This window comes from Sebastes umbrosus, chromosome 13, assembly GCF_015220745.1.
Source record: "Sebastes umbrosus isolate fSebUmb1 chromosome 13, fSebUmb1.pri, whole genome shotgun sequence".
Taxonomy (NCBI): Eukaryota; Metazoa; Chordata; class Actinopteri; order Perciformes; family Sebastidae; genus Sebastes; species Sebastes umbrosus.
In genome coordinates this window covers 26,711,054-26,736,838 of record NC_051281.1, presented here as the reverse complement: position 1 = coordinate 26,736,838, position 25,785 = coordinate 26,711,054, and the positions used below count along the sequence as shown (strand labels likewise).

The window sequence follows — 25,785 nt, the reverse complement described above, 5'->3', positions numbered from 1 at the left end:
TTGTTGAAAGCTGTATGAAGCTGTAGTAATTGCCCCAAAGAGGTAGTTCGATAGAGAGGAAGATGGAGAATGACTGATTTAGTAACTATAAGGTTTCTAATGGAATTCTCCACTGCCTCTCGGGCACTCAAGCTGACAACCATTACCTGAACTGATGCATAGTCCATTACGGGATCCCCTGCTTTAATAGAGTGTCTATCACGTGAAATACAGAGATGTCAGGTGCCAAAGCATGCACTCTCACCCATGTGTGAAGGTTTAACCCAACTGTAATGGCTTTTCTTTAAGACACTGCTGCATGGCCTTACAAATGTATTGAACAACAGAGAAAGAGGGAGGAAGGAAGTCGAGCACAAACTTGTAAAATGCTGGTGTTGGATGCTGTATGACTCATAACTGTGACCCGGTCCCTCTTTCAGGCGGAGCGGTATAGGAGCTTACACACTCACCGGTGCTGAATGAAGTGAGACCACGAGGCTGTAGCGTGTCTGTGCACGTTACTGCATTCAGATTTGGTTTCAATGACATGTGTTTATCAAGCATCCTGTAAAAATGTCTCAAATACCAGGATGTTATAGCTCATTTTAGCTTTTGATTGACAGCAGGAAAATATTAAATGTAAAGTGACCGGCTCAAAAGCATTAAACAGCAATGTGGATGTATGTCTACATACAACAGAATTATTGTTTATTAGCGTTGTAATTGAGGATTATTTTCAGATTATTTTCGATAAAATGAATCTAATAATTATTTTCTTGATTAATTAATTAATTTGTTTGGTCTATAAAATGTCAGAAATCCCAATTTCCTAACGCTCAACTGAAAAACCAAAGATATGTATTTTACTATCATATAATAAAGAAAAGTACTGTACTACATGGTGCTTGAAAAATAACATAAATTGATTAATCATCTATCAAAATGGTTGCAGATTAATTTTCTTTTGGTCATAATGGTTTCAGCTCTATACATTATTGTCAAAACAAGTGGGTATTGTTTTTTATGTTTGTTATGTTATTGCCAATACAATACCTTAGTTTTAGTACCAATATACTGCAATGCTTTTTTGACATGGTTGTCTGTAAACCCTTTTTTCATTTAAAAACAGAAGCCCAAGTTCTCAAATGTGAAATGTGTCTAAAAACCAGCAGCCATACAAGAAGAACTTGTAGAAAATAAAATAAAACTAGCAAAATTGTGATTAAAATCAGTAAATATCTGATTAGAGAATGAGTTAAATAACAGTACAAATCCAACCAGACATTCTAGCTTTCAGTCATTAACAAAAAATGGGTAAAGTCATGTTTCCTCTCAAATGTGATATTGCTACCGTTTAGAATCGGTCCTAACTGTGCTTCCATATTCTGATTCAATAAATGAAGGTTACAGTGAAACAACATGTTTTTCTTTGGATTGTGTAACCTTAAACTCCCACTGTATTCATCTTATATTTCCCCTAATCAAGCTTCAATGTAGGATTCCACTTTTGTCCCTTTTTGTCATCATATACATCGGTAACCAGCTTGTGCCAGCACTTCATTTAAAGATGCATCGCACTCATTGTGGATCATTTCATTCGCTGTATTTTACGTTTTATTTAAAGAAATCCGGCTTGTTCTATTTGGTATCTTTCACTATGGGATCTTGGCTAAACTTTACAATGAGGTTCTGTCTGCCTGAACGGTGCTTCTCAGCATCAAATTAGTGAATAATACGTACATTTACTCAACCTATAAGTGCTGCACTGTAAGTACAAGTACACTTTTGAGGTACTTGTACTTAATATTTCCTGTTATTTTTGCTCCAGAGGAAAATGTTGTCCTTATTCCTCCACTCCACTGATCCAACACCCGTAGTAACTAGTTTATTCAGATATCAGAAACGTATAATGAGCACTAAATAATACAAATATGATATATGTTTAAACCATACAGTGAACTACCCGTTATAAAATAGGTGAAATTAGCACTTTGACCAGCAAGACATAAATGCATCAGTAATAATACTTTAAAAGTAGAATATATGGCCTGTAGTAATAGAACATTTAAAAGCAGCCATCCTGCATAATGATTAGTTTTTGATATTTTGGGATCAGTTTGCTGTTAATACTTCCATACTTTTATTTAAGGAACAATGTGAATAAAGAGCTTTTACCTGTAATTAAGTATTTTACATGATCCACAGAGATCTACCACGAGGTCACCACCAGTTCACCACAACATTAGAATATGAGAACCTTTCCTCTGGAGGTGCATGTGTGCTGAACAAAAACACTGGGAAGCAGTTACCGTTTTAGTTGTAAATGTACTGCACCACTTTCAGACAACACTATATAGTACAGTATATGACAGCAACGGGCAGGATGTATGTGGTGTGTGCGTGGTACATTGTAAAAAACATTAACACAGCTACACAGTGTAATGCATCTAATTAAGAATAAATGTTTATAATTCAACTCACAGTCTTGTAACCAGATCTTTAACTCCAAAGATTGAATTTATTTCAAATATTCTTCATCACTTAGTTGATTTTCTATATTTGATTTAACATCTCTTAATTTCAAATACACAATATGAAAGGCTCCAGAAAATCGTTGTCACATACATAATTCCAGCTCTCTAAATGCTGACATATTCTCATTAAACAGATGAGCATCACATACAAAGACCCACACACACAGAGTAGCTGAGTAGTGGAGAATCACCAACAACCTGCTGCACTACTTTCCATTCTTATTTACTTTTAACCATTAATAGCTGTTATAATGAGAATGTTAAGATTTTCTTTTCCATGAGTCCACAACACTTTTATTCCCAATAGACACCTGCTTCTTGTCCTTCATGAGCTCCTCCCGAGCCATGGGCTCGATGATGGCGCCCATCCGGGTGACCACCTTGGGCTTGTTGATCTTTTTAACAGTCCGCTCTGTGTTCCAGGTGCGGCCCAGAGGAGAGCGGATGGTGCTCTCGAACTGCGCGTGGCTCTGGAAGGGAAAGGGCAGCGAGTTCACCTGGTGGCGCCCGATGGAGCTGTTCCTCTTCTCTGACATGATGACGCCGTGCAGATGCTGATCTTTCCTGGGCGGAGGTGGCGCCGTCTTGACCTTGAACTTCCTGCGTTTTTGGCGGGACGGCTTGAGGTTCGTCCCTCCCCACTCACCCCACCCGGGCAGCGTCAGGTCCAACACCTTAGGCTTCCCTGCGTCCTCCTGCTTCTTCTTCTCCTTGAGGAAGTCTGTGATGACGTCGTCTCCGGCGAAGGCCTCTTTGATCAGCCCCCTCTGGTCCAGCTTCTCATCGGAGTCCTCGGTGTCCTCGACGGTCGGAGCGAGTGGGACTTGGATGACTTTCGGCTCTTTGGTGAGAACTTCTTTCAGCTCGATCCCTCTCTTCCTTTTTTTGTTTTTGCCTGCCTTTTGAGTTGCAGATGGCAGGTTTTCTGCGGGCTGCTGGGGCTGAGCAGGTGCTTCATCAGCGGCTGACATCTCTTGACTGAGGAGCTCCATGTCCTCCAGAGTCCTGATCCTCATCAGCCCTTCCTCCAGCTGAGCCGAAGTGTCTGTGTGGCTGGCGTCTGCATTTGTCTCAGCCTCCTCTGCTTCAGCCTCCCGACGGATGTCTGCTATTCCTTTGAAAAGGCTTGTGAAGTTTGACAGCTCCTCTTCCTCTTTGTCTTCTTCATCTGGGTCCTCTGCTGCAGCTTCAATCTCCTCATCATCCACAGACATTACAGGTACTGTGTCCGTCTCCTGAGCCTGACGCAGTCTCCTCCTGCTCTCAAACTCTCTGAGGAGCGCTTCCTCTTCTGTTTCCACAACCTCTTCGTCATCCTCTTCTTCTTCAACTGTAATATCCACCACTTCAGGCCCCTCTGCTGTGAGATCCACAGTTATCTCTGTTTCTGTGGGCTCTTCAGAGAGCTTCCCTCTCATCCAGGGATTTCCAGAAGAATCCAGTCCTTGCTCTGCATCATTCACGAAATCGGGCAGCACCTCTGCATCATCTGCTTCCTTCTCCTCCTCCTCCTCCTCTTCCTCCTTATTCAGAGAGGTCACCAGCTTCTGGGTCAGCTCTTTGTTCACCTCCAGCTGCTGCTGCATCGCTTTGCGAGCCCCCTCGTCGTACTTGGCCATGATGGCCTTGGACTTGGCCCACTTGCCACTGTTCTGGTGCTTCAGCGACATCCTCTCCTGCATCCTCTTCAGCTCCATCTTACTCAGCTCCTCCAAGGCGGCGCCGGGGTCCGTCTTCACCATCTCGTCGAACTGCTTCACGAACTCTTTGCGCTTGGCCTTGTTGTGCACTTTGTGGTACTTCTTGCTCTTGATCTTCCTCTCTCTGCGAGCCTTGGCCTCGTAGTAGGACTGCAGGGCCCGGGCTTTCTGCAGCTCTGCCCTCCGGATCTTGGCCTCCTCCAGGCTCATCGCCCTCATCGAAGCCTCCTCTGCAGGGGTCAGGATGGGGTCATTGATGGGCTGCTTGTTAGCAGACAGGAGGGCGAAGATCTCCTGCTCCAGGGGGGTTGTCGCCTTCCAGCCGTTCACCACCCTCTCCATGGGTTTAGGACCAGGGGGCTCCTGGTTCAGAGGGAAGACCAGCTGCTCGGCTCTCTGGTTCTGTTTGATGATGCTCTTCCACCTGGTCACCTCTGTGGCTGCCTTCTGAAAGGCCACATCTCTCTGGATCCTCTGGCTCTCCTGCTTGCTCAGAGGACACTCGATTGTCCTTCTGCTCCGCTGCAGGGTCTTCAGCTGCTTCTTGGTCTTGGCAGAGACAGCGGGGGTCTGCTCCATGGTCCCGATGAGGTCGGACAGGTCCATCTTGTCCCCCTCGCCCTCCGCGTTGACAGTAAACTCAGACATGAGGACAGCCGCCTCGGACCTCTCTCCCAGCTTCTTCTTCCTCTTCCCACCGAGAGCGCTGATGGCTTCCAGCAGCTTTTGGCGTTTTCGGTCATCGTCGTCCTCTTCCTCTTCACTGGTGATGTTTTCATCTGCTTTATTTAAATCCTCATCTTCCTCATCATCGTAGGGCACATCTGGCTTCACCGCTGTAGTCTCCTCCGGCCCAGAGGACCTCTTCTTACTCACCTTCTTCTTACTAACTTTAGCCATGTTGGAGAGTAAACACACCGCCGCACTGGAGAGTGAGAGGAATGGGCTGCTGTACACACGTGTGACGGAAACGGAGCTGCTGTCGTAAAGTAGTTGCCGTAATGTGAGCAGCACTGTCGCATAAATATCTCATTCCTTTTTTCTTGGTAAAATATTTAAAATACAAAAAGCAATAATGAAAGAGCATAAATGTGCGGAGATACATGTATATAACAATAATATAATTACAACTAAATAAAAATGTGTACAATAACAATAATATAATTACAAATAAAGAAAAACAATTACTGAGTTTTACACTTAAAAACAGGGAAACACATAATGCATGTAACTGGGTCAGTTTGGAGAAGGCAGTGGAGATGAGTAGAGATATAGACATTATGTATTATGCACATTATGTATTAATTATTATATTATTATTATCCTAGCAAAATATTATATACATAAAATGATATGGCTTAAAAGAATACCCTTCTTTTTTGTTTGTAAAGATACTGATTTTAAAACATATTTGACCATGATTGATAACTTCAAACTCAAAAAATCTAAACTGACTAAAACTATTAAATTGTTTAGACATTTAAAATGTATTCCAATTGTTTAACAGACCCCGAATGTTTTTTGTTTGTTTGTTTGTTTGTTTATTTGTGTTTGTTTTTGTTTTTATTCATCTTTTCCTTTCCTTACAGTTTATTTATTGAAACATTTATAATTTATTTTTATATTATTTTTATACTGTAAAATATTTTCGCATAATTGTAATGAAAAATCTGAACATGCGAATATATTGCATTGAACTTTTGAAATAAAGTTTTCTAAAAAAAAAAAAAAAGAATGTCTTTATAACATGTATGCTATACTGTATACATTTATATATTCCTTCTTCTAATATTTATATAATATATTATTATATATATATATAATTATAATATAATAATATAATAATAACCAGTGGTTTCTAGCTGATCTCGGTGCTCCCTCTGCTGGCTGAAAGTGCGCCTACATGTTGTGCTGTCTTGTGCCTCGTGACACTGTCAGGCGTTTAAAACACAGACTGTGGTTTATAATATCATATAAAATAATACATGTTATAATATCATATAAGATAATACATGTTATAACATCATATAAGATAACACATGTTATAATATCATATAAGATAACACATGTTATAATATCATATAAGATAACACATGTTATAATATCACATAAGATAATACATGTTATAATATCATATAAGATAACACATGTTATAATATCACATAAGATAATACATGTTATAATATCACATAAGATAATACATGTTATAATATCATATAAGATAACACATGTTATAATATCATATAAGATAATACATGTTATAATATCATATAAGATAATACATGTTATAATATCATATAAAATAATACATGTTATAATATCATATAAGATAATACATGTTATAATATCACATAAGATAATACATGTTATAACATCATATAAGATAATAAGATGTTATAAAGTATATTTCTGTGTGAAGTTGCCATTGGATGACGTATAACGTAAATAACGACGACTATTGGCTGTCATGTGATGCGGTCGGTCATGTGACCTGTCAGTTCAACATGGCGGCTGCTGCGTCTGTTTTCCACAGAGTGAGAACTGGCTCTAAAATAGGAGCTCAGTATGACCAAGACGGAAACCCCATCCAGGTACAGAGCACCTGTAACGAGGCTTTTACTGCAACACCTGCCTGTAACGTTAGAGGTCCACTAAAGCGTGGAGACTAACGTAGCGAGCTACGTTAGCTAGCTAAAGGTGGAGCCGACGGTCGGAAGAGCTAGTTAGCTCATACAGGCTGGATTTAAAGTTCCGTTCAAACGCTCAATAGTACATTAAGAAAACATTTAGGAGGAATGTGACGTTTCCAACATTCCTCCTAAATGTCAGGTCACCATTGGACTGAGTCACACACAAAAAACATTACTACTACTACTACTACTACTAATAATAATAATAATAATAATAATAATAATACTAATAATAATAATAATAATAATAATAATAATAATATTACTAATAATATTACTAATAATAATAATAATAATAATAATAATATAATAATAATAATAATAATAATAGAAATTATACAAATTGTCAATATTTGTGTTTTAAATATGGAATGCACCCAGTAATATGTGGAATTTGATTGTAATGTGATTATATTTTGTATTAATAATCTGAATCTGTAAAGTAACTAAAGTTATTAAATCAATGTAGTGGAGTAAAAAGTCTAATATTTCCCTCTGAGATGTAGTGGAGTATCAGAACATGGAAATACTCAAGTAAAGTACAAGTACCTCAAAATTGTATTTAAGTACTTAGTTACATTCCACCACTGAGTTCATGTTCTACTGTTGTGTTTTTCTAACCATTCTTTACTGCTCCTGTTGGAATAAAATAATAGTTTATTATTTAACTGTAAAGTAGTAATGTGTTTTTGATACCTTCACTTTTTTTGCATTAAATCCTACCTGGATGTTTGCTGAGATTGATTGGATGTGGCACAGCCCTACCTAGAAACATTTCCACCAGCCGCCACTGCAGGTCACTCTCTAGAAGCAGATGGAAGCATCCCCACCGCACTATGTGGCTCTTTCCTCGCACATTGACGTTAGTTTAGTGGGGCTATCTGAGCTCCAGCTGGGGGGGAGTCAGTGTCTCAGTGGCTAACATGTCCACAGCACAGAGGTGATGGTGATGATGATGATGATGAGGATGTGCGTGTTTGTGTCCCAGGTGGAGACCCGAGAGGATGAGGAGCAGAGCGTCAAGCTGGCGGAGATCCTGGAGCTCCTGCTGGCAGCTGGATACTTCAGAGCTCGGATTAAAGGGTTGTCACCTTTCGATAAGGTACACACATGACCTGTTTGTGCTCTCTCTGTGTGTTGGTCCCATCGTGCTCTGGTCCTGGTCCCATCATGCTCTGGTCCTGGTCCCATCATGCTCTGACTGGTCCCATCATGATCTTGGAGAAAATTCCCTGATTCATGTGAAAAGAGGGCATAACTAGACACTTGCTTGTCCAGTTGATAAAGATACAAGTTTTGCTTAACTGCAAACCTAAGTAGCCACAAATCTATGAGTTGAGGAAGTTTCACACAGTAAACAGAGCCATTGATTTAACAGTAAACCTTGTTTCCTCCTACTCAGGTTGTCGGTGGTATGACCTGGTGCATCACAACGTGTAACTTTGACATCGATGTGGATCTTCTTTTCCAGGAAAACTCAACCATTGGCCAAAAAATGTAAGTGTTTTTCCAGCTGGCTAATTCCTCCACTGTGATGTGAACTGTCCTAGATCAACAAGAGGTGTGGTGAAGTCTTTGGTCATCAATCCAAAACAGTGTTGCTAGATTGCACTGTAAGACATGGTTACGTCCACTGGTGGGTGATTTAAAGCTACAGCAACCAAAGACCTACTTAAGTAAAAAATTCTGTAACCAAATTCTTACAATTGGACTACGGCTACATCCCATGTCTACTAACCTACCAATCAGAATATGGCACGACAATGTAAGTAAGTAAGTGATGAGTGCTTCTTTCTCTTTGCAGAGCTCTGACGGAGAAAATAGTGTCTGTGCTGCCAAAGATGAAGTGTCCTCACCGCCTGGAGCCCCATCAAATCCAAGGGCTCGACTTTATCCACATTTTTCCAGTGATACAGGTGAGAGAGTTCATCCTAAACGGAGACACAGACTCTTCATATATTAATATTTAACATTGAATGGCAAACATTTAAAATAGTAATAACGATCAAAGTTTGTCTGGCTAATTTGAATGGGATTTGTCTAGGCTGATAAGATTTGGCTTAACTTACTGTAGGACTTCAGTATCGGCTCATAACGACAGGCCCAGTTTGAGGTTTGAGCTCTACGGAGTAACTTGTGGTTTATTCTCGTATCTGAATAGCTGTGTGTTGTGTCTCCTGCCAGTGGCTGGTGAAGCGAGCCATAGAGACCAGGGAAGAGATGGGCGACTATGTGAGAGCCTACTCCATTTCTCAGTTCCAGAAGACCCACAGCCTCCCAGAGGTAACTACACAGTACCAGTCAGTCACAGAGTCATAACGTGGTTGTAGTGGTTGGTGGAGTGACATTCAGATGATGGACAACTTGGAGAGCATGAGAGAAATCGCTGTTTTGATCACTTATTTCAATACTGGAACATTGATAGGTACCAAATAATGACTCTAATATGCCTGAAAATGTGATTACATAAATGTAATGCATAAATATAGTGTCCTCTAGATAAGAGCTGGTGCTGACATGTGCTGTGAAACCCTGTGGTCTAGGATGAAGAGTTCCTCCAGAGGAAAGACAAGGCTGTGACAGCAGTACTGGATGTATTGGTGAGTAACTACACTATCAGGCATCACATGCACTGAATGAATTATGTACTGTAACAACTTCAATTACAAAGTAAAAGCATATACAAATTATTAAGACAACTAATTATACTTTATATTTAAAAACAGTAAGTACAAGCCATTTCTGAGAAGTTTTCCACGTGATCCGTTTATTTTTATACTGAACATAATTCCTCTGCCCTGAATGAACACAGTGGTGTTTTACAGGAAGTGTACAAACCCCAGAGGAAGTACAGGAGGCAGAGGGATGCAGGGGAGCTGCTGGATGAGGAGTCCAGGGTTCACTCCACTCTGCTGGAATATGGCAGGTAAGATTTCACACACCCCATTAGTGGTGGGAACAGAAAAAGCATTTTAATACTACAGGTCCCAGAATACTGGGGGGCAGCAAAACAAACTATTGTCGGTTTAATAAAGAAGTCAGGCAATATTGGCTTTTTCTCATCAGTCTGTGTACACCCGTGATCTGATTTTCCGCAGCACAAGGCATGAGTCTGCACACAGTGAAAGTAGTTGGTTACCTCTCTGTGCAGCTCATCTACCAGCTCACCGTGGCTGATCCCGACTGTTCCATCACTCAGCTGATCCGCTGTCAGAACAGACCAAAATGACCGATAGTGGTCAGAGTCAAGCTCACTGACAAACACTTTGCATTTCCTGTTACTACTTCATAATAAAGGTCAACTCGTGTTTTGCCAGTTAAATGCTTTTAATGTGAAGCAGCAGCAGCAGGAAATGTTTGGTTTGCATTAGCCGTAACTTAAAACAGCATTTCTTCCAGGAATGTCACCACAGACTCTCAGTTCGTAATACTGCAAATACTGTATATAAGTATTGCAATACCTTCATCAGTGGGCCATAGGCTCATACTCCATTATGTTACGTCGTTCAGCGATATATAGTGACCTAACAGACATTTATTTAAATGAAAATCTTCAAGATATTTAAGACATCACTGTCATTTATTTGCATTTCTATGTATCCTGAATGTAAACACAATCCACACTATAATGTATGCGTCAACCAGCTAAACATCCAGTGTTTCATCACCATGTTACACTCAGCATGCTGACATTTTATACACCAAAGTAATTGTCATAATAATTGATAATGAAAATAATAGTTTTGTAATTTTGTCAAAGCAACCCTTTAGGTATCTAGCTACCATATCCAGCCCCTCCTCTGTCTAGTTTCTATCAGTATTTCTACATTTAAAACAGCTCATGTTTTTTAGGAAAATGAATCAGTAATATAAGAAATGAGCCTTCAAAACCAACTTTTGCTCAAAGCTGAAATCTTGTGAAAACCACAGCGACATATTATTATATATATACAGTATATTCCTTTTCCTTCCTATAAGCATCCATTCCCTCTGTCGCTACCTTGTTGACCTTTCACCTGAACCGCAGTCATGTGCTGTTGTAGACTTTGATCCACAAATCTCATGTGTAGTTTCTTCTTCTCTGTCTGACATTGTTTTTTCATCCATCTATCCATCCATCCCCACATCTGTACTAGAATGTCACATTTCCTCCTGTAAGTACTGTATGATCGTGTGAAGCTTTCTTTCGCAACACTGTGTCGTGTGGTTGAACGTGTCGGTCAGAGAATGCGACCAGTTCTCACATGCTGTGTTTTTTTAGGCATGATGGATGCAAACTGTGCTGCTGCTTTCATGTACTTCTGTATTTCATCCTTTATTTAATCAGACAGTCCTGTCCTGAGGGGGCTGTTTATCCTCATGCTGGTTTACTGCCGTTTGATGTGTTTAAGTTGGAATGTGGCATGGTGTATGGGTGGGTGGCGGGGGGGCAAAGGAAATGCTTACTTTATTTTTACACCTTAGTCATGTGTGTTTTCTCTTCTCTCTCTAGGCGTTATGGATTCAGCAAACAAGCCAAACAAGACCAGGTAGGTGGTTCAATGATATGTCCTTCACAAAGCAACAGCAGTTCTCTTTTACTCTTTTTAGAGTTTTGCAGAGCGTATCAGGCCTATTCAGTAAGATGCACTGCTGTATGCTCCTCCTCTGCCCCGACACATTGACACACTGACTGTCAAAGGAGAACTCCACCGATATTTACATATCAAAGAGTGTTTCCAGGTGTTGAGGAGTTTTACTGCATATGTGAAATAAGTAGTATCCCTTTCTTTAACTGTCCCACAGTGTTAGAGGAGTGCGTGCGTCTTTTAACACAGGAATGACGGGAGTAGACTTAGATATTTTATGTGTCCACCAGCCTTCACTGCTCCTTCTCTTCAGCCTCTGCGTCCTGTCTCCCTCCTCTAGGTGGATGAGAAGAAGGCTTCGCTGGCCAATGGCTCTCAGCCGGCGCCCCCTGGGATGGCAGAGGTGTCAGAGGAAGCCGACCTGCAGGCAGCGGAGGAGGTGAGCTCTTCATACAGTGAATGAGTGCATTATACACAGAAGGTAAATATACACCTATTATAGATACAGTCAGGTAGGGGGAGACAAGAGAGACACATACATGCAGTGACGTTACAATTTGACTTCATTTTGAATTTATTGCAGTTGAAAGTGAAGTGTCTGACTTCTTGCCATGCAAAACATAAACATGATGATATATTAAAGAACCTAAGCTAGAGAAAAACGTTTTAGAGTAATGAGAGTTTATAAAGTGAATAATAAGAACAAGTAGTTACTTATCATGAATGTACAAATAATCACTGACCGTGGTTTAGGGACGGCTGCGTTCGTGCGTGTGTACTATTTTCATCCCTCTGTAAAGCACCTTGAATCTCTGTTGTATGAGATAAAGCTCTACCAATACATTTGACCTTGAACTTGGAGCTTTAAATGTGACATAACTGTGTTTGTTTTTTCTCTGAGATGCGAATCAAAACCCTGATGACCAGCATGGCCGCCATGGCAAATGAAGAGGTAGGCAAAAACCTGTTTTCGGTCTCGTCCTCTCTCTTTTCATTTGTGGACTGTTTAGAATTGAATCACCACGTTACTCCCCGGCTTATCAGGGCTCAAACTTCATAAAAGCTCTTCTAACCTACCATAATATTAATAACCCTTATCTCCTCTTTATCATGTTGTTTTCTTTTTCTAGCATTGCTCTGTCTACTACATTCTTATTTTGTTCAATCAGTTGCCAAGGCTCTGTTATCTTTAAACTTCATTTTTAGTGATAATTGAATCTTTTTGGACCACTGCATTCGCTGTAAACGGAACAACTACATGGCTAAACCTCTCATGTGAACTCTACCATTATTTCCCTGTTGTCCTTGTGCAGGGGAAGCTGACAGCGAGCGCAGTGGGTCAGATAGTGGGACTGCAGTCTGAGGAGATCAAACAGATCGCCTCTGAGTACGCTGAGAAGGTGAGCAACAATCAGCACCGTATTTGAACCCTTATTATAAGCTAACACCTGTTTTTTGTGAAAAGACTTCTGAAGATACAGCACACCGTCACACTAGTCCTGTTGGGAAAGTTTTCCTGAGAAGAGAAGAGGGTCCTCATCATTGAAGTCTTTTCTCTCGTAAAAGTGAAACATGAATAATTCCATAAATTATCATGTTTGTGTAGCTTGTCTCTCAGTCACTCAACAGGTGAAGTGAAATATTACACTGAGAGGTATAAATCCAAAGTGTATTGGTTACTGCTCCAGACATTTGTAGAGGCATGTACAAAACACAGCACACACCCAATCAAGCAGCTTGTAGTGGCCCAGCACTTGAATTAAAACCTGTATGCTACTGTTGCTTTCTGTTAGCATTTTCTTGTTGTGATACACTGTAGTGTTTCTCCCATGTGTCCCTGCAGCAGTCCGAGCTGTCGTCAGAGGAACGTTCCGAGCGCTACGGCCCACTGCAGCAGCACCGCAGGGCGGTGGCCTCGCTCAACAAGCAGATCCAGCAGAAGACTAAACAACTGGAGGAGGTCAGCAGCATTTATTTATTTAATCACAGGACCCACATATAGAACATAGGGCAGAGGAGCTCTATATCATATGCAGTTAGCATTCGCTTAGGTTAAAATGAAGTGTACTATGATATACAGCAGTGATCAGGGAAGGTGTCATAACTCTCAGTAACAAGTATTTCTGTTTTTTGACAGCTACAAGCCAAGCATGCAGAGGTGAAAACAGGCTGGGACGATGCCAAGAGAAATCTGACAGAGGTAAGACGAGACTAGCTGACTGGTTTTCCACTTTGTAAGCATCGTGTGCTAGTATTATATTGGCAGACGTTTTGGTACGTGATATTTATTATTATGGATATTGAATTTGTATTTTGAGATGGACCTGGCAGCAAATACTATCTGAGTTACTGTCTGCTGTCATTAACAAAACTCTTCAAACCACATACATGAAGAGAATTTCAGGGCCATTTGGCAGCTGATGTTACAAAATAACATGGATTACATTCATTATTCATTTGAAAAAAATTATAAATGAGTTGTGTTAAAAACAATTTTTATTTTTTTTAAAAGCTGTGGAAATTAGGAAACATTTTTTAAGAGGGAAAAATGGCAAACGTTTTTGTCAAAAAGGTGCTTCCAACAGGCATTTGTGTATCTTCCCAGGCTACAGAGCAATCCGAGAAACTGGAGAAAGAGCTGAAGGGTTTAGACGAGATGGAGGAGCAGGCTGACAGCAGGTGAGTGCTGGAGAGTCATTATCTCTGACTTCTTTGTCTCATTAATCCTCATCCCTCTGGGAGTTGTGTATATTTCCTCCTTCATCATTCAGCAGCTGCCTGCTTGTCTCTAGATTTGTTTTTAGAACCGGGACCCTCAGGAATTAAAAAGTTCAAAGAATGATTGAGCAGCAGATATAAGTGACTTCTAACACAACAGTTGCATATACTGTAGGTCATATTGTCGGCAAACTAACGATTAACAGTGTGATTAACAGTCATTGTGCTTCAGGCACCAGAGGAACGGAGAACAACCCAGTATCAGGAGGAACAAAACATGAATTTCTTCTTTTATTGAGGACATTTGCAATAAAGATAGAAGATGTTTTTGAAATAATGCAAAACACATTAAAAAAAAACACAGTATGACTAATAGCGTTTTAGTGTTGAGCACTAATATCCTCTTTGATTGAGAGAAATCTGTAGTTCTTAGAGCGTTTATTTTCCAAGGAGCTTGCCACCTGGTGGAAGAATTGCATAGTGAAAGTGAGGCTTATAGGGAACCAATCTAAGCGCAGATGGTGTCATTACTCTACAGCCATTACATTGTGCAATCAGTTTTACTTTGTAATGATAACTTAAAGCAAAAAATCTTCTCTATTGCCATGAAGGGATGCAGGGATGTGTGAAAGGGTCTGTAGACTGAAAAGAGTTTTGTGTCAGTGAAATCACCCATATGTTTCCTAAGGGATACTTTGAAGGACAGAGTTTGTGTTCTGAGTTAGCATGAGGCCCTCTGAGACATTCACTGTCTTGCTCATGGACACTTCAGCAGTGTTGGGCATACAGGCTGTTGTAAGGATGAAACCTCTGCTCTTTGATCGATGGGGCGGTCCATCTGATAATGTTCTGTTGTGTTGAACAGCTTGCTGGAGAAGCTGAAGGCTCTGGTGACGATGAATGAGAACCTGAAGCAGCAGGAGCAGGAGTTCCGCACACACTGTAGAGTGAGTTCATCAACACGCACACACACACGTACACACATACACACACATGTAGTGGGATGCTGCTGGGTATTTGTACAGAAAACAAGCTGAATGTGAGTTTTTAAATCGTTGGTGTCCAGGAAGAGATGGACCGTCTACAGCAGAACATTGAGGAGTTGAAGACGGCATCAGGACAGGATACGGAGGAGGAGAAGGTATATCCAGTTAGAATTATATTCTATATTCACTATATTTGTCTAAACCCATAAAGACGGTGAGTAGCCTTCCCTCTGCCTCACAGTTTGTTTTAACTGCACTCTTTTTTTTCTTCTGTTAGGAGAGGACAGAGCTGATAGACAAACAGTACAACACAGACAGAGAGAAACTACAGAAGATCCGTCTACTCATGGTAACTGCTTTACAGAACATGACCCAAGATTAGATGGAACTGGAGTCATCTCTGTGGGAAATTAGGTCACAGCAGCAGATAACAGGCTACAGAGAGTACTGGAAATAATCCAACAAATAAACCGCCTATTCATGGTGTCATTTACTGGACTGTTACACAATATGCAGATCAGCCTCGCTGGTTATTTTCAATATCAGGTGTAAAGATTAATGTCATTTTATCAATGCGATTTTTATATTCTGATCATATCTGATAAGATTTTAAAATTAATATTATACAAAATAATTCTGTTTTACACCTTGTCTGGATGTTAAAAGCCTATCAGACGTGATCTAGACCATCGGGACATTAAAACTGTCCACTGAATAAGAAGAATAAGAACATTATTTTAGTGTTGGACTAGTGGTGGAAAACAAATACGTACATTCAGTCAGCTATTGTACTGAAGAACTTGTTATTTTTCTTTAGTATCACTATTTTATACTACTCAATGCTTCTGCTCCACGTATTGTATTTATACTTCACTCCATTAATATTAGAGCTGTATTCACTTTGCAAATTCAAATTGTATAAACAATACCACATAAAAAATGAGACATTGTTATAAGTCAACCCAGCAGTATAAAAAGTAGTTAGTCAAATATTTAAGCATACGGTTGTCATTTTTGTATTTTTTTTAAATATTTCTACACATTTTTACATTTGTATGTGGGAGTGAATGATAATAATCTACAGTGAGTGTGTTCATGCTAATGAAGGATCATGTCACCCAGTGACACAATGAGGCTCACTGATGTGATGTTACTAGTTTTGGGGTTTAAGTAGTTTTTGCTGCTAAGGATACTTCCTCCATCATTGGTTAGGCTTAAATCAAGTAGTAATAACAAGAGTCTGCAAAGAAAACTACAGGATATTAAATTGAAGGCTTTTCAGATAAACCTGGATCTACATTTTGCACGTGTGGTGATGAAATGTAACTTAAGAACTGAATCACTCAGGACTTTTCCTTCACTCTGTTCAGGCTCGGAGGAACCGTGAGATCGCCATCCTACAGAGGAAGATCGACGAGGTGCCGAGCCGGGCCGAGCTGACCCAGTACCAGAAGAGATTCATTGAGCTCTACAGCCAGGGTGGGTTCCTCCTTCGTTATCTGCTCTAACCAGGGTTTGTGCCAAATGTCTTTTAAAAAAGCAGAAACAAAGGCATTAAATCTCTCCCAATTCTTCTTGTGCCTTTCAGTTTCTGCAACACATAAAGAGACCAAGCAATTCTTCACGCTGTATAACACGTTAGACGACAAGAAGGTTTATCTGGAGAAGGAGGTGAGGAATCACAGCAGCCAATTTTTGGCAACGTCGAATTTGGCTTTGACTTTAGATTTGTCTGTGATGTTTCAACTCTGTCCAGTTTGATGATCTAGCTGACAAATTAAAAGTGAAAGTCACCAGCAGATAAATATGTGTTCTTAATATTAATGATTAATATTAATGTGCTTTCATTTCTGTAGGTGAATCTGCTGAATTCCATTCACGACAACTTCCACCAGTAAGTATAAATACATAACACTGATGTATTTGATGGGATAGAGTGAATAAGCCCTTACCTGCTGTACTGTTGTCCAGGGCCATGTCGTCTTCAGCCGCCAAGGAGCAGTTCCTCAGACAGATGGAGCAAATCGTGGAGGGAATCAAACAGAGTCGCATCAAGGTGGGACTCTCTTAAAGGATCGTTACGCTTGGCTTTTATTGTATTTTATAAATTGACTATTATTTCTATAGTTATTATGATGATACTGTACTCACCAAGTTAAATGAGGAGCTCTGGGAACACGGCGACATTGCTGAACAGAACGGAGCCAGAAACAGGAGCAGTCAGACGAGGAGACAGGTGTCGCAGCAGCATAATAAAACAGAATTATCCAGAGGCCAAGTTCTAACAGTCTTTTCCACCGTTTCAAACACGAGCTGCCGCAGCATTTGTGGTGACGCCTGCTTCCTGCACGTCTGCTTTTTCCAGATGGAGAAGAAGAAGCAGGAAAACAAGATGAGGAGAGATCAGCTGAACGACGAGTACCTGGAGCTGCTCGACAAGCAGAGGCTTTACTTCAAGACTGTCAAGGACTTTAAAGAGGTGAGAAAGACCAATCGGGTATCAGCTTGTGCTTCATTAGTTCTGAAAGGATGATTAATGAACAGCAGAACACACCTTTACAGTGAAAGAAGATTAATGAATCAGTTACCAATTAATTATATTGGTTAGCTTATTGGTATTAGGTACCCTCATTGATATAAATGGGGTGGACATAATATTAAAACACATTATAACACAAACTGCAGCCTCCAAAATGATCATCTCTCTAACATTATAAGGTAATACTTGGAAACAAGAGTATTGTATATTAGAACATAAAAAATAGCTCCAGTGTGTCCAACTCCACTGTGTATATCAAATATATAAATATGTGAATTGGTCAAGTGACCATGGAATTCATTGGTGAGTGGATATCCTATTATTTTAAAAGTAAAGCATCACTTCATTAAAGGTGCTCAATAAGAAATTCAGAGCACATCTGTTGCCTCCACACGGCTCTCAACATGGCGACCGCTGAGCCGATGGCTCGAAGCTAACAGCGCTAATGCTGCAAACAACAGCAACAGTGCTGACAGAGCTAACAGTGTTAGCCTGGGGGGAACCGGAGGGTGGGTGCTACGCTTCCACGATGACGCCGTCAGTCGAGATAGCATTATCAGCTGTAACCGCCATATGAGAGCGGTGCAGAGCGGCGGCCGTGAGCTAGTTAGTGGAGCACGCTCACATGCACAAACATGCACTTAAAGCAAGCGTGCACCGAAACAAATTCCAAATCGACTCTTGTTGATATGGCAATAAATGATTGTATCTTGAATGATAATGTTAATTTGTTAACCAGAGATAAAACCCCCATGTATGACACATGATGTAACAGTAATGATGAATGTTTTTTTTTTTTATCATTGTCTCCAGGAGTGTCGGAAGAACGAGATGCTGCTGTCCAAACTGAGAGCCAAAGGAGCGTCTTAGCCCCAGCATGACTTTCTGTAAACTGAAATATCTATCTGAGCTAAACTGATCACAGACTAATTGTTTTTTTTTTTTACATTCCACACTTTGTTTCATCTTTCTTCTTCATGGCTGATACGGTTGTGACTCTTCATCCCTGTGAGAGGACTACTACACATTCTCACTGTGCCAAATCCAGCTGACTGAAAAACACAATTGCCTTTAATTGGTAGTGTCAGTAGAAGCTCTAAAGTGTTTCACATATTTGGGCATAACCTCGGCCACAATGATCACAAAAATAGCTTAAATATCAAATCTAATCATAACTGGACTAACATTTACTTTAGACATTTCTAGCTGTACTAGGCAGCTGCGCTAGCTGTAACACATCCAGCCATGTCTTCATGTTGATCATAAAGTGGTGGACAGAGAAGATAACAGAGTGCCTGAAACTGTTGTGTGTTTACTGATGTTACCTTGCAGGGTTTTGAGGAACTAAAGTCCTTAAATTGAATTATTACACAGCTGTGTTGCATACTCGATTCTGATTGGTCAATCACGGCGTTCTGCGGTCTGTAATTTCTCTATAACAGACCGTTGCTATGTATAACAGACCGTTGCTATGGGCGCAGCTCTGATGTCGGACTCTGCCGGGCCGTTTCTGTGTCATATTATTGATTTCTTAAGTAAGTGGCCGTGTAATAAGTGGGATAATGTATCCCTTACTTATGTATGTGTGTCGGATGTGTGAAGCTTCCTAGTGCAGCTTTAAACATCGCTCTATGTATGTAATGTTCTTTGCCAATGATGCTCTTCTCATGTGCCTCTGAAGTTTGAATTCACCTCCTGATTCGCCTCACCATCCGATGACCATGTACAACCAGTATTTAATAAATGAAAGAATCTTTCTATTAAGGATGTAAATGCCTGTGCTGTTACTCATTTCAGATAGGATGTGTTCTGTCAGACACCGTGTACTGATTGAAGACAGCATATCAGAAGTCACAATCTGTGAAGGAAACATCCTGTGAATCACCAGAGACGCACAACTGTTCCAACACAGTGACCGGGGTTCCCACCAAAGTCCATTTAGTAGCTGCTCTGGAGCTTTCGATTGTGTCATATGGTCTTCCTTAAAAGAGAAAAGAGTACTCCACAGATTTAGCATTGCACTCCGAAAACATTGTCGGACTCCAAATGGGCAGTTTAAAAAAAAAAAAAGGTTGATGTAGCAGAACCAACTATATCATCTTTTTTTATTCCACACATTCTTCTTCTTTGTCAAAACCTGGTGCCTACATTACCCACAATGCAACTCCACCGCCAACACTTGCGTTGGAGATTCAGGTGTGTTACGCTAGTAGCAGTTAATGTAGCCTGGAGCCTCTAACCTGCAGCAGAGATGAGCAGCGGGCTACAGAGGTCTGGTCACATCACTTCTTTCTAACTCCAGACCTCCAGTTTTTTTATTTTACAAACTTGTAGTCTTCAGACCCAACTGGCTTCACACAGCTCCCTCTGGAGACACTAATGGCTTCATACTACTTATTTCACATATGCAATAGAACTCCTCAACACCTGGAAACACTCTGATGTGTAAAATCAGTGGACGTCTCCTTTAACAGATGCAGTTGCTCTGTTGTTTTGTAGATGTTCAAATTTCCTTTTTCTAACACTTTGAAGTGAAACAAAACAGCATTTCAGTTTGATTATTAGGTTAGGCTTCTTGTCCGTGTTGGCTTCTTGTCTGAGATTGAAAGATCAATCAAAAGCTTCAGAAATAAATAGACCTTGCATGAAACCTACATCAGGTCTACCTTATTTACTCTGATGCATACGATGAATTTACACCACAAACACATTATATACAGTAGAGATATACGTGGCCTTCTCCTGTTTCATCATGCCAACGCCCCCGAGCACAAAGCCAGCTCCGTAAAGAAATGTTCTCCCAGCTTGATGTGGAAGAACCAGCGATCAACATCCGGGTCGAAGAAGTGAAGCCAATGCAGAAGTTCCTTAAACCTGCATTCTGTCTACCAGCCAGCAGGGGGCGACTCCTCTGATTGTATAGAAGTCTATGAGAAAATGACCCTACTTCTCACTTGATTTATTAACTCAGTAAACATTGTAAACATGAGTTTATGGTCTCAATCGCTAGTTTCAAGTCTTCTTCAATACAGCATGATGTTCATTTAGTAAATGATGGTCCCATTTAGAGTCAAATAGACCATAAAGCAGGGGATGCTTTAGGGCATGGCTACCTTGTGATTGACAGGTCGCTCCCATGGCGTTCCGGTCTGGGAGTTTTAGAACTTTAACCCTTTCACAGTGTGTTTTCACTTCATGAAAGTTAGTTATAATATTTTTGGTCGCCTAAAAATGTCTCACTCGGCGTCCGATTGTACTCAGCTCCGCCCTCTCGTGTCACTTCTGGTTGCAAAAAAACAAGATGGCGATGGCCAAAATGCCGAACTCTTGGCTTCAGAATGGCAGACCGCAGACCAGTGGCTGACGTCACAGTGACTACGTTCACTTCTTATATACAGTCGATGGGAAGAACTTGACTGGCCTGCACAGAGCCCTGACCTCAACCCCATCCAACACCTGTAGGATGAACTCAGACCTGATCACCAACATCAGTGTTGGACCTCACTGATGCTCTGGTGGCTGAATACAGACAGGTTCAACATCTGGTGGAAAGACTGAACCCTCAGGTGTCCACATACCTTTGGCCATGTTCAGTATTTGTCAGGCTAGAAATGTAAAGGAGATCCCTGTATTAGTATGTGTGATTCATAAGTGTGTTCTTCCGCCTCCAAGTAATTCCCTGCTCCCACTATCAGCTCAGCTCGCTCTCCAATCTCAGTGATCAGAACTGAACAGACAGTTTGCATGTCTCTCACCCGTCAGAGGCCTGATTGGGCGACATAAAAACATGTTCATGTATGCAGGCTGCACCCAAACAGTGCCAAAGTTTACAGGACTGTACTTTTCCCCCGTCCTTAAGTGGTTGAAGTAAAACTATAAACCGGATCAGTTTCAGCAGGTCAACACCGGAGAAGTTGTGTTAGGTGGAAATACAGCGAGCTGCTCTGTGCAGCAGCTTCAGAGAACATCACGTGTGTTGAGACTGTTGTTGGTAGGATTACTGATATGTCACTGATAATAATAGTGTACAGTTGAGTATCTCACTGTGTCACTGTCAGTCATTGCTCCAGTGTAGAAAGAGGCGTTGAGGATATAAAAGCAGGAAGTATGCGTAGAGGGGATGAGCAGAGTGTTTTCAGAGTTCAACAGTAGAAAAGGGAAGAGGAGACCTAACCTGGACCTGCTGGACAGACACATTCACTCAGTGGACATGACTGTTAGGACACCGTTGTCTCTTGGTCTGCTGGCAGCTGTCTGATGTGTTTCACTATGAATGTTTCCTTGCTGCTGTTGCTGCCTGGCTTCCAGCTGCTCCTGAATTTCAGTGTGGGAGCCAAGAAACAAGAAGCAGTGGTTTCACCTGAGGACCACAGCACTCGCCTCCGAGGCCTTTGGAAGCTGCACATGAGGGACGCCCTGCTGAAAGCAAAAGGTAAGCTGTTTTACTTTGCTCCCAGAATGGAAAGCAGAAGTTCTCTTGATTTACTTAAACCCCAAAAGTTTAGTTTCTTTTCTTTGTTTCAAGTTGCCAAAAATGTGATATGAGGAAAATCACAGGTGTAATTAATAACATTCCATTTAGTTAATGTGTGCTCCAGCTCATTTTAACATGTCACCTGTGCTTTTCTGGCTAAAACAAGTCAAAATGCGTGCTGTAAATAAAAGGTGTATTGCATACCAAGGCATAAGGATTCAGTGCACAAACTGAATGTGAGGCTGAAGTGTCAGTATTATCAGTGTTTGACAACATCGTCTTCTTTAGCCCACGGTTTGCTTGACAGGTCAAAGCATGTGTACTGCCCCTCAGTGGTCAAGACTATACACATGTCATATACTGCATGATTAAATGCACCAGCAGTGCCCAATCAAGTGTCGCCCAATCAAGCAGGACTGAAATCTTAAAGGACAGGTTGACATTTACTCAAGTCTGTCTTAATAAAATACTCACATATCAGTTGGTAGCTGTAGTCATTCCTCCTCTCCATACCGACCTCCACAGTCTTCATACTATGTCTTTGGAAACAAAAGCAAATTCATTGAAAAAAGACGTTATACCTTTGTCTTACTTAGACTACTGAAGCCTCAGAACAGCTTCATCTGCACTTCAGATTCTGTGGTTTCGCATCTGAGTGTCATACTGTATAAAGATAGTTTTGAAGCAGTTGCAGCAAATTTGTGCAGTTTATGAGAACTGATTGTAATTCCCTCAGAAATATTTTCCGTATTTATTACATGATAACAAATACTCTTTGTCAAAAGAGAGTCAATCTGTTCCTGTGATGAAACTTTCCAGTAGGACAACTAGTGGTCTAAGTGTCATCTATTCCAACCAACTAATCATCTCTTTGTATTGCAGGTCCTAGTCCTCCTCATCCAATCAGAGAAGGGGTCAAACAGAAGCTGCTCTACTGCCGTGTTGGGATTGGCTTCCATCTCCAGATTCTGTCCAGTGGCTCCGTAGGAGGTGTCCACAAACCCACCGAGCACTGTGAGTTCGGTCAATATTTTAAACCCAGTTGTTATGTGAAGATTCTTGGGAGATACTGTATCTCTGATTTACCCCCCAAGAATGCATCCAGGCCTTTATGCATTGCTTGAACCTGCATTTCTCCTCTATCTCCTCCAGGTTGGCTGAAGGTGTTTGCTATGAAACACGGAGTGGTGGGAATCAGAGGAGTCAAGAGTGGCTTGTACCTCTGTATGAATAAAGAAGGACTGGCGTACGGAGCAGTAAGTAGCCCACTGTGATGCTCACACCATCAACACAGCATAGATTCAATGTGATGTGGATGCATGTTGTGAAAGAAAGTGTGCAAAAGATGAATTTAAGATAGACTTTCCTCTCTAAACATTTAGTACAGGGCTGCATGATGGAACCAAAAACACAACCAAACAATATTAATTGTCTTGACTTGTCTTTTCTAGGAGAAGTTTTCTGACGACTGCCTGTTGAAGGAGAACCTGGAGGAGAATCACTACACCACCTACTCCTCTCTGTCTCACCCAGGCATCTATCTGGCTCTTTCCAACAAAGGAGAGCTCAGGAAGGGGAACAGTGTGGGCCGCCACCAGTCCTGCACCCACTTTCTACCTCGGAGGACGCCGTGATCAGGGTGCACTACCAGCCAGCTTCTGCAGAAATGGGGCCAAATTAGGAAATATGGTTGTTCACGTTGCATCTCCAGTTTGTGAGAAAAGCAACAGACTCCACACAGCAACTGGGCCTAAGACTGCAACACGGAAAAACTAAACTTAGTACCACATTCAAGAGACACAATGGGTGGGATTCTTTGGAGCATTACTTCCTGTAAGTAAGGACCATGAACTGAGCTCATCCACTCATCCATCAAAAGACCTGACACAGTCTGAGGATCATTCAACAAACTGTTGCCGCTTGTGGTGCAATGCAGTGATGTATTAATGGTGTTGGCATGGACTCTATTATTAACACACAACAATAATACACATGTGTCTACCACTGAACAGGAGCTGTTCAAACTACAATATACAGGATTATAATTGCACATGCATGGTAAAAACACATTCAAATTAGCACAATTGTTTCAGTCCTTTAAGTTGTGCAAATCAATATTTTTTATAATAGCAATGGATCAAATGACTATTTATTGTAAAAGGGTGTAGTGACGAACCCACAGAATCTCCTCCATCAGCAGTGTTTCCACTGGACACCAGCTGCTCAGCAGCAAACAGCAGGCAGACACAGTTAGCAGACTGTAGCTGGTGAACACAGACTGTAGCTGGTGAACACAGTGGAGCATTTAGCAGATAAACATACAGATATTTTTCTCAGGAGTTGGTGGAGACCAAAAACAGAGCTAACAGAGAGTGACTGATGGACTTACATTCATCAGATGAACAGTGAACTCTGTGAATGTGAAGAGTTTCGCTCCAAATAAGTGAAAAAGTGTTCACACAAAAAAGTCTGTAGTGATAATAAGAATTATTTTAGAAGTATTGATGGATGACTATATGAAATAGACAGCTGTTTTATACAGTAGGGTTTGACCATAGGGAAAAAGAAAAGAAGCTGTTTATAGTTTTCTTAATCTGTACCTTATTAATATTATTTATTTATTTATTTTGTTTGTGTCGTTTTATTTATTTTTGTTTCCGAATGCTCTGCAGTGTTGAATAAAAAAATATATTTTTTTATAATCATATTGTGCTGAAGAAGACTGTTCTGTTGAATAATACAGATAATACTGACAGATCTGTTGGATCTTTAGATCTACAAACTTTCCACAAATTCAAAGGGGGGATGAATCTGAAGTAAAGCTTCATGAGAGTGAAATGAAGTAACTTTATTTATTGATGATCATGTTGGACGGTCTACAGACGAACTAGCAGCTAGTTAGACATCAGTCAGGTTAATACCTTACTGAGATATGTTGGCAGGAATAGACTTCATAATATCTGCTTCCTGCTCTCTACCCGTTTTATTTTCATTAGAAATGGATCAGAGTTGCTCTTTGGCCTCTACTGGTATTTAACTCAGACAGTTATTACTTTAGTTTGAAGACGTGTTTGTTTCTCCGAGAGATGTTTGAAAAACTGAAACATTTTTGATCAAGTGAATTCCGGCATTATGACAATATTTAGGATGGTCAATAATTTGACATACCTGTGTATGATTTAATTACAGTAGGTTGAACTTAAAGGATCATTTCACCCAATTAAAACAAACCTCTCACTTACTCCTAGTGGTATCCAGCCATGCAGTTTAGTTTGATTTATCCAGGTTTGGAGGTCTCGACCCTGATGCAATGGAGGCCACTAGTATAACTATATAAGAAAAACTCAACATGAATGTGTCTTTATAGAAACAAAGTTACCTATGTTAATACCTGCCCTTAGTGTTTAGAGGGTGTTACCTATGCTAACACCAGTCGTTTTTTATAGTGTTTTTTTCTCTTAATAGAATACAAGTATTAAGAGAAAATACTGTATAAGAGAAATTTAAGAGAATGTTGCTGTATGTGTCACATAAATTCAGAACTCTATGAACTGACCTTAAAATACATTTAAAGATATATTAAATGATGCCCTAGTA

At 40.6% G+C, this 25,785-nt stretch overlaps 3 protein-coding genes across 4 annotated transcripts; 2 read left to right on the top strand and 1 right to left on the bottom strand.

The window, feature by feature from the left end:
* Positions 1 to 2,279: 2,279 nt before the first annotated feature.
* On the bottom strand, positions 2,280 to 5,556 carry si:dkey-251i10.3 (uncharacterized protein LOC553498 homolog). Its single transcript, XM_037789803.1, has one exon. It carries the CDS (start codon positions 5,111 to 5,113, stop codon positions 2,774 to 2,776), a length of 2,340 nt encoding a protein of 779 aa, XP_037645731.1. The 5' UTR covers positions 5,114 to 5,556; the 3' UTR covers positions 2,280 to 2,773.
* A 1,116-nt stretch (positions 5,557 to 6,672) lies between these two features.
* ccdc93 (coiled-coil domain containing 93) lies at positions 6,673 to 19,487 on the top strand. Of its 2 annotated transcripts, XM_037789804.1 has the most exons (24): positions 6,673 to 6,804; positions 7,892 to 8,005; positions 8,306 to 8,400; positions 8,708 to 8,819; positions 9,088 to 9,186; positions 9,447 to 9,503; positions 9,729 to 9,829; positions 11,040 to 11,057; positions 11,396 to 11,432; positions 11,812 to 11,910; positions 12,373 to 12,423; positions 12,785 to 12,871; positions 13,315 to 13,431; positions 13,609 to 13,671; positions 14,077 to 14,150; positions 15,055 to 15,136; positions 15,256 to 15,330; positions 15,453 to 15,524; positions 16,546 to 16,654; positions 16,764 to 16,846; positions 17,032 to 17,069; positions 17,147 to 17,231; positions 17,541 to 17,654; positions 18,528 to 19,487. In XM_037789804.1, the coding sequence occupies exons 1-24, from the start codon at positions 6,718 to 6,720 to the stop codon at positions 18,582 to 18,584; spliced, it is 1,926 nt and encodes a 641-aa protein (XP_037645732.1). In that variant the 5' UTR covers positions 6,673 to 6,717; the 3' UTR covers positions 18,585 to 19,487. The 2 variants fall into 2 exon arrangements, with proteins under 2 accessions (XP_037645732.1, XP_037645733.1); XM_037789805.1 differs by lacking the exon at positions 11,040 to 11,057.
* Positions 19,488 to 21,947: 2,460 nt separating this feature from the next.
* fgf9 (fibroblast growth factor 9) lies at positions 21,948 to 24,049 on the top strand. Its single transcript, XM_037788875.1, has 4 exons — positions 21,948 to 22,153; positions 23,078 to 23,202; positions 23,341 to 23,444; positions 23,640 to 24,049. The coding sequence occupies exons 1-4, from the start codon at positions 21,972 to 21,974 to the stop codon at positions 23,820 to 23,822; spliced, it is 594 nt and encodes a 197-aa protein (XP_037644803.1). The 5' UTR covers positions 21,948 to 21,971; the 3' UTR covers positions 23,823 to 24,049.
* The last annotated feature ends 1,736 nt before the right edge of the window (positions 24,050 to 25,785 follow it).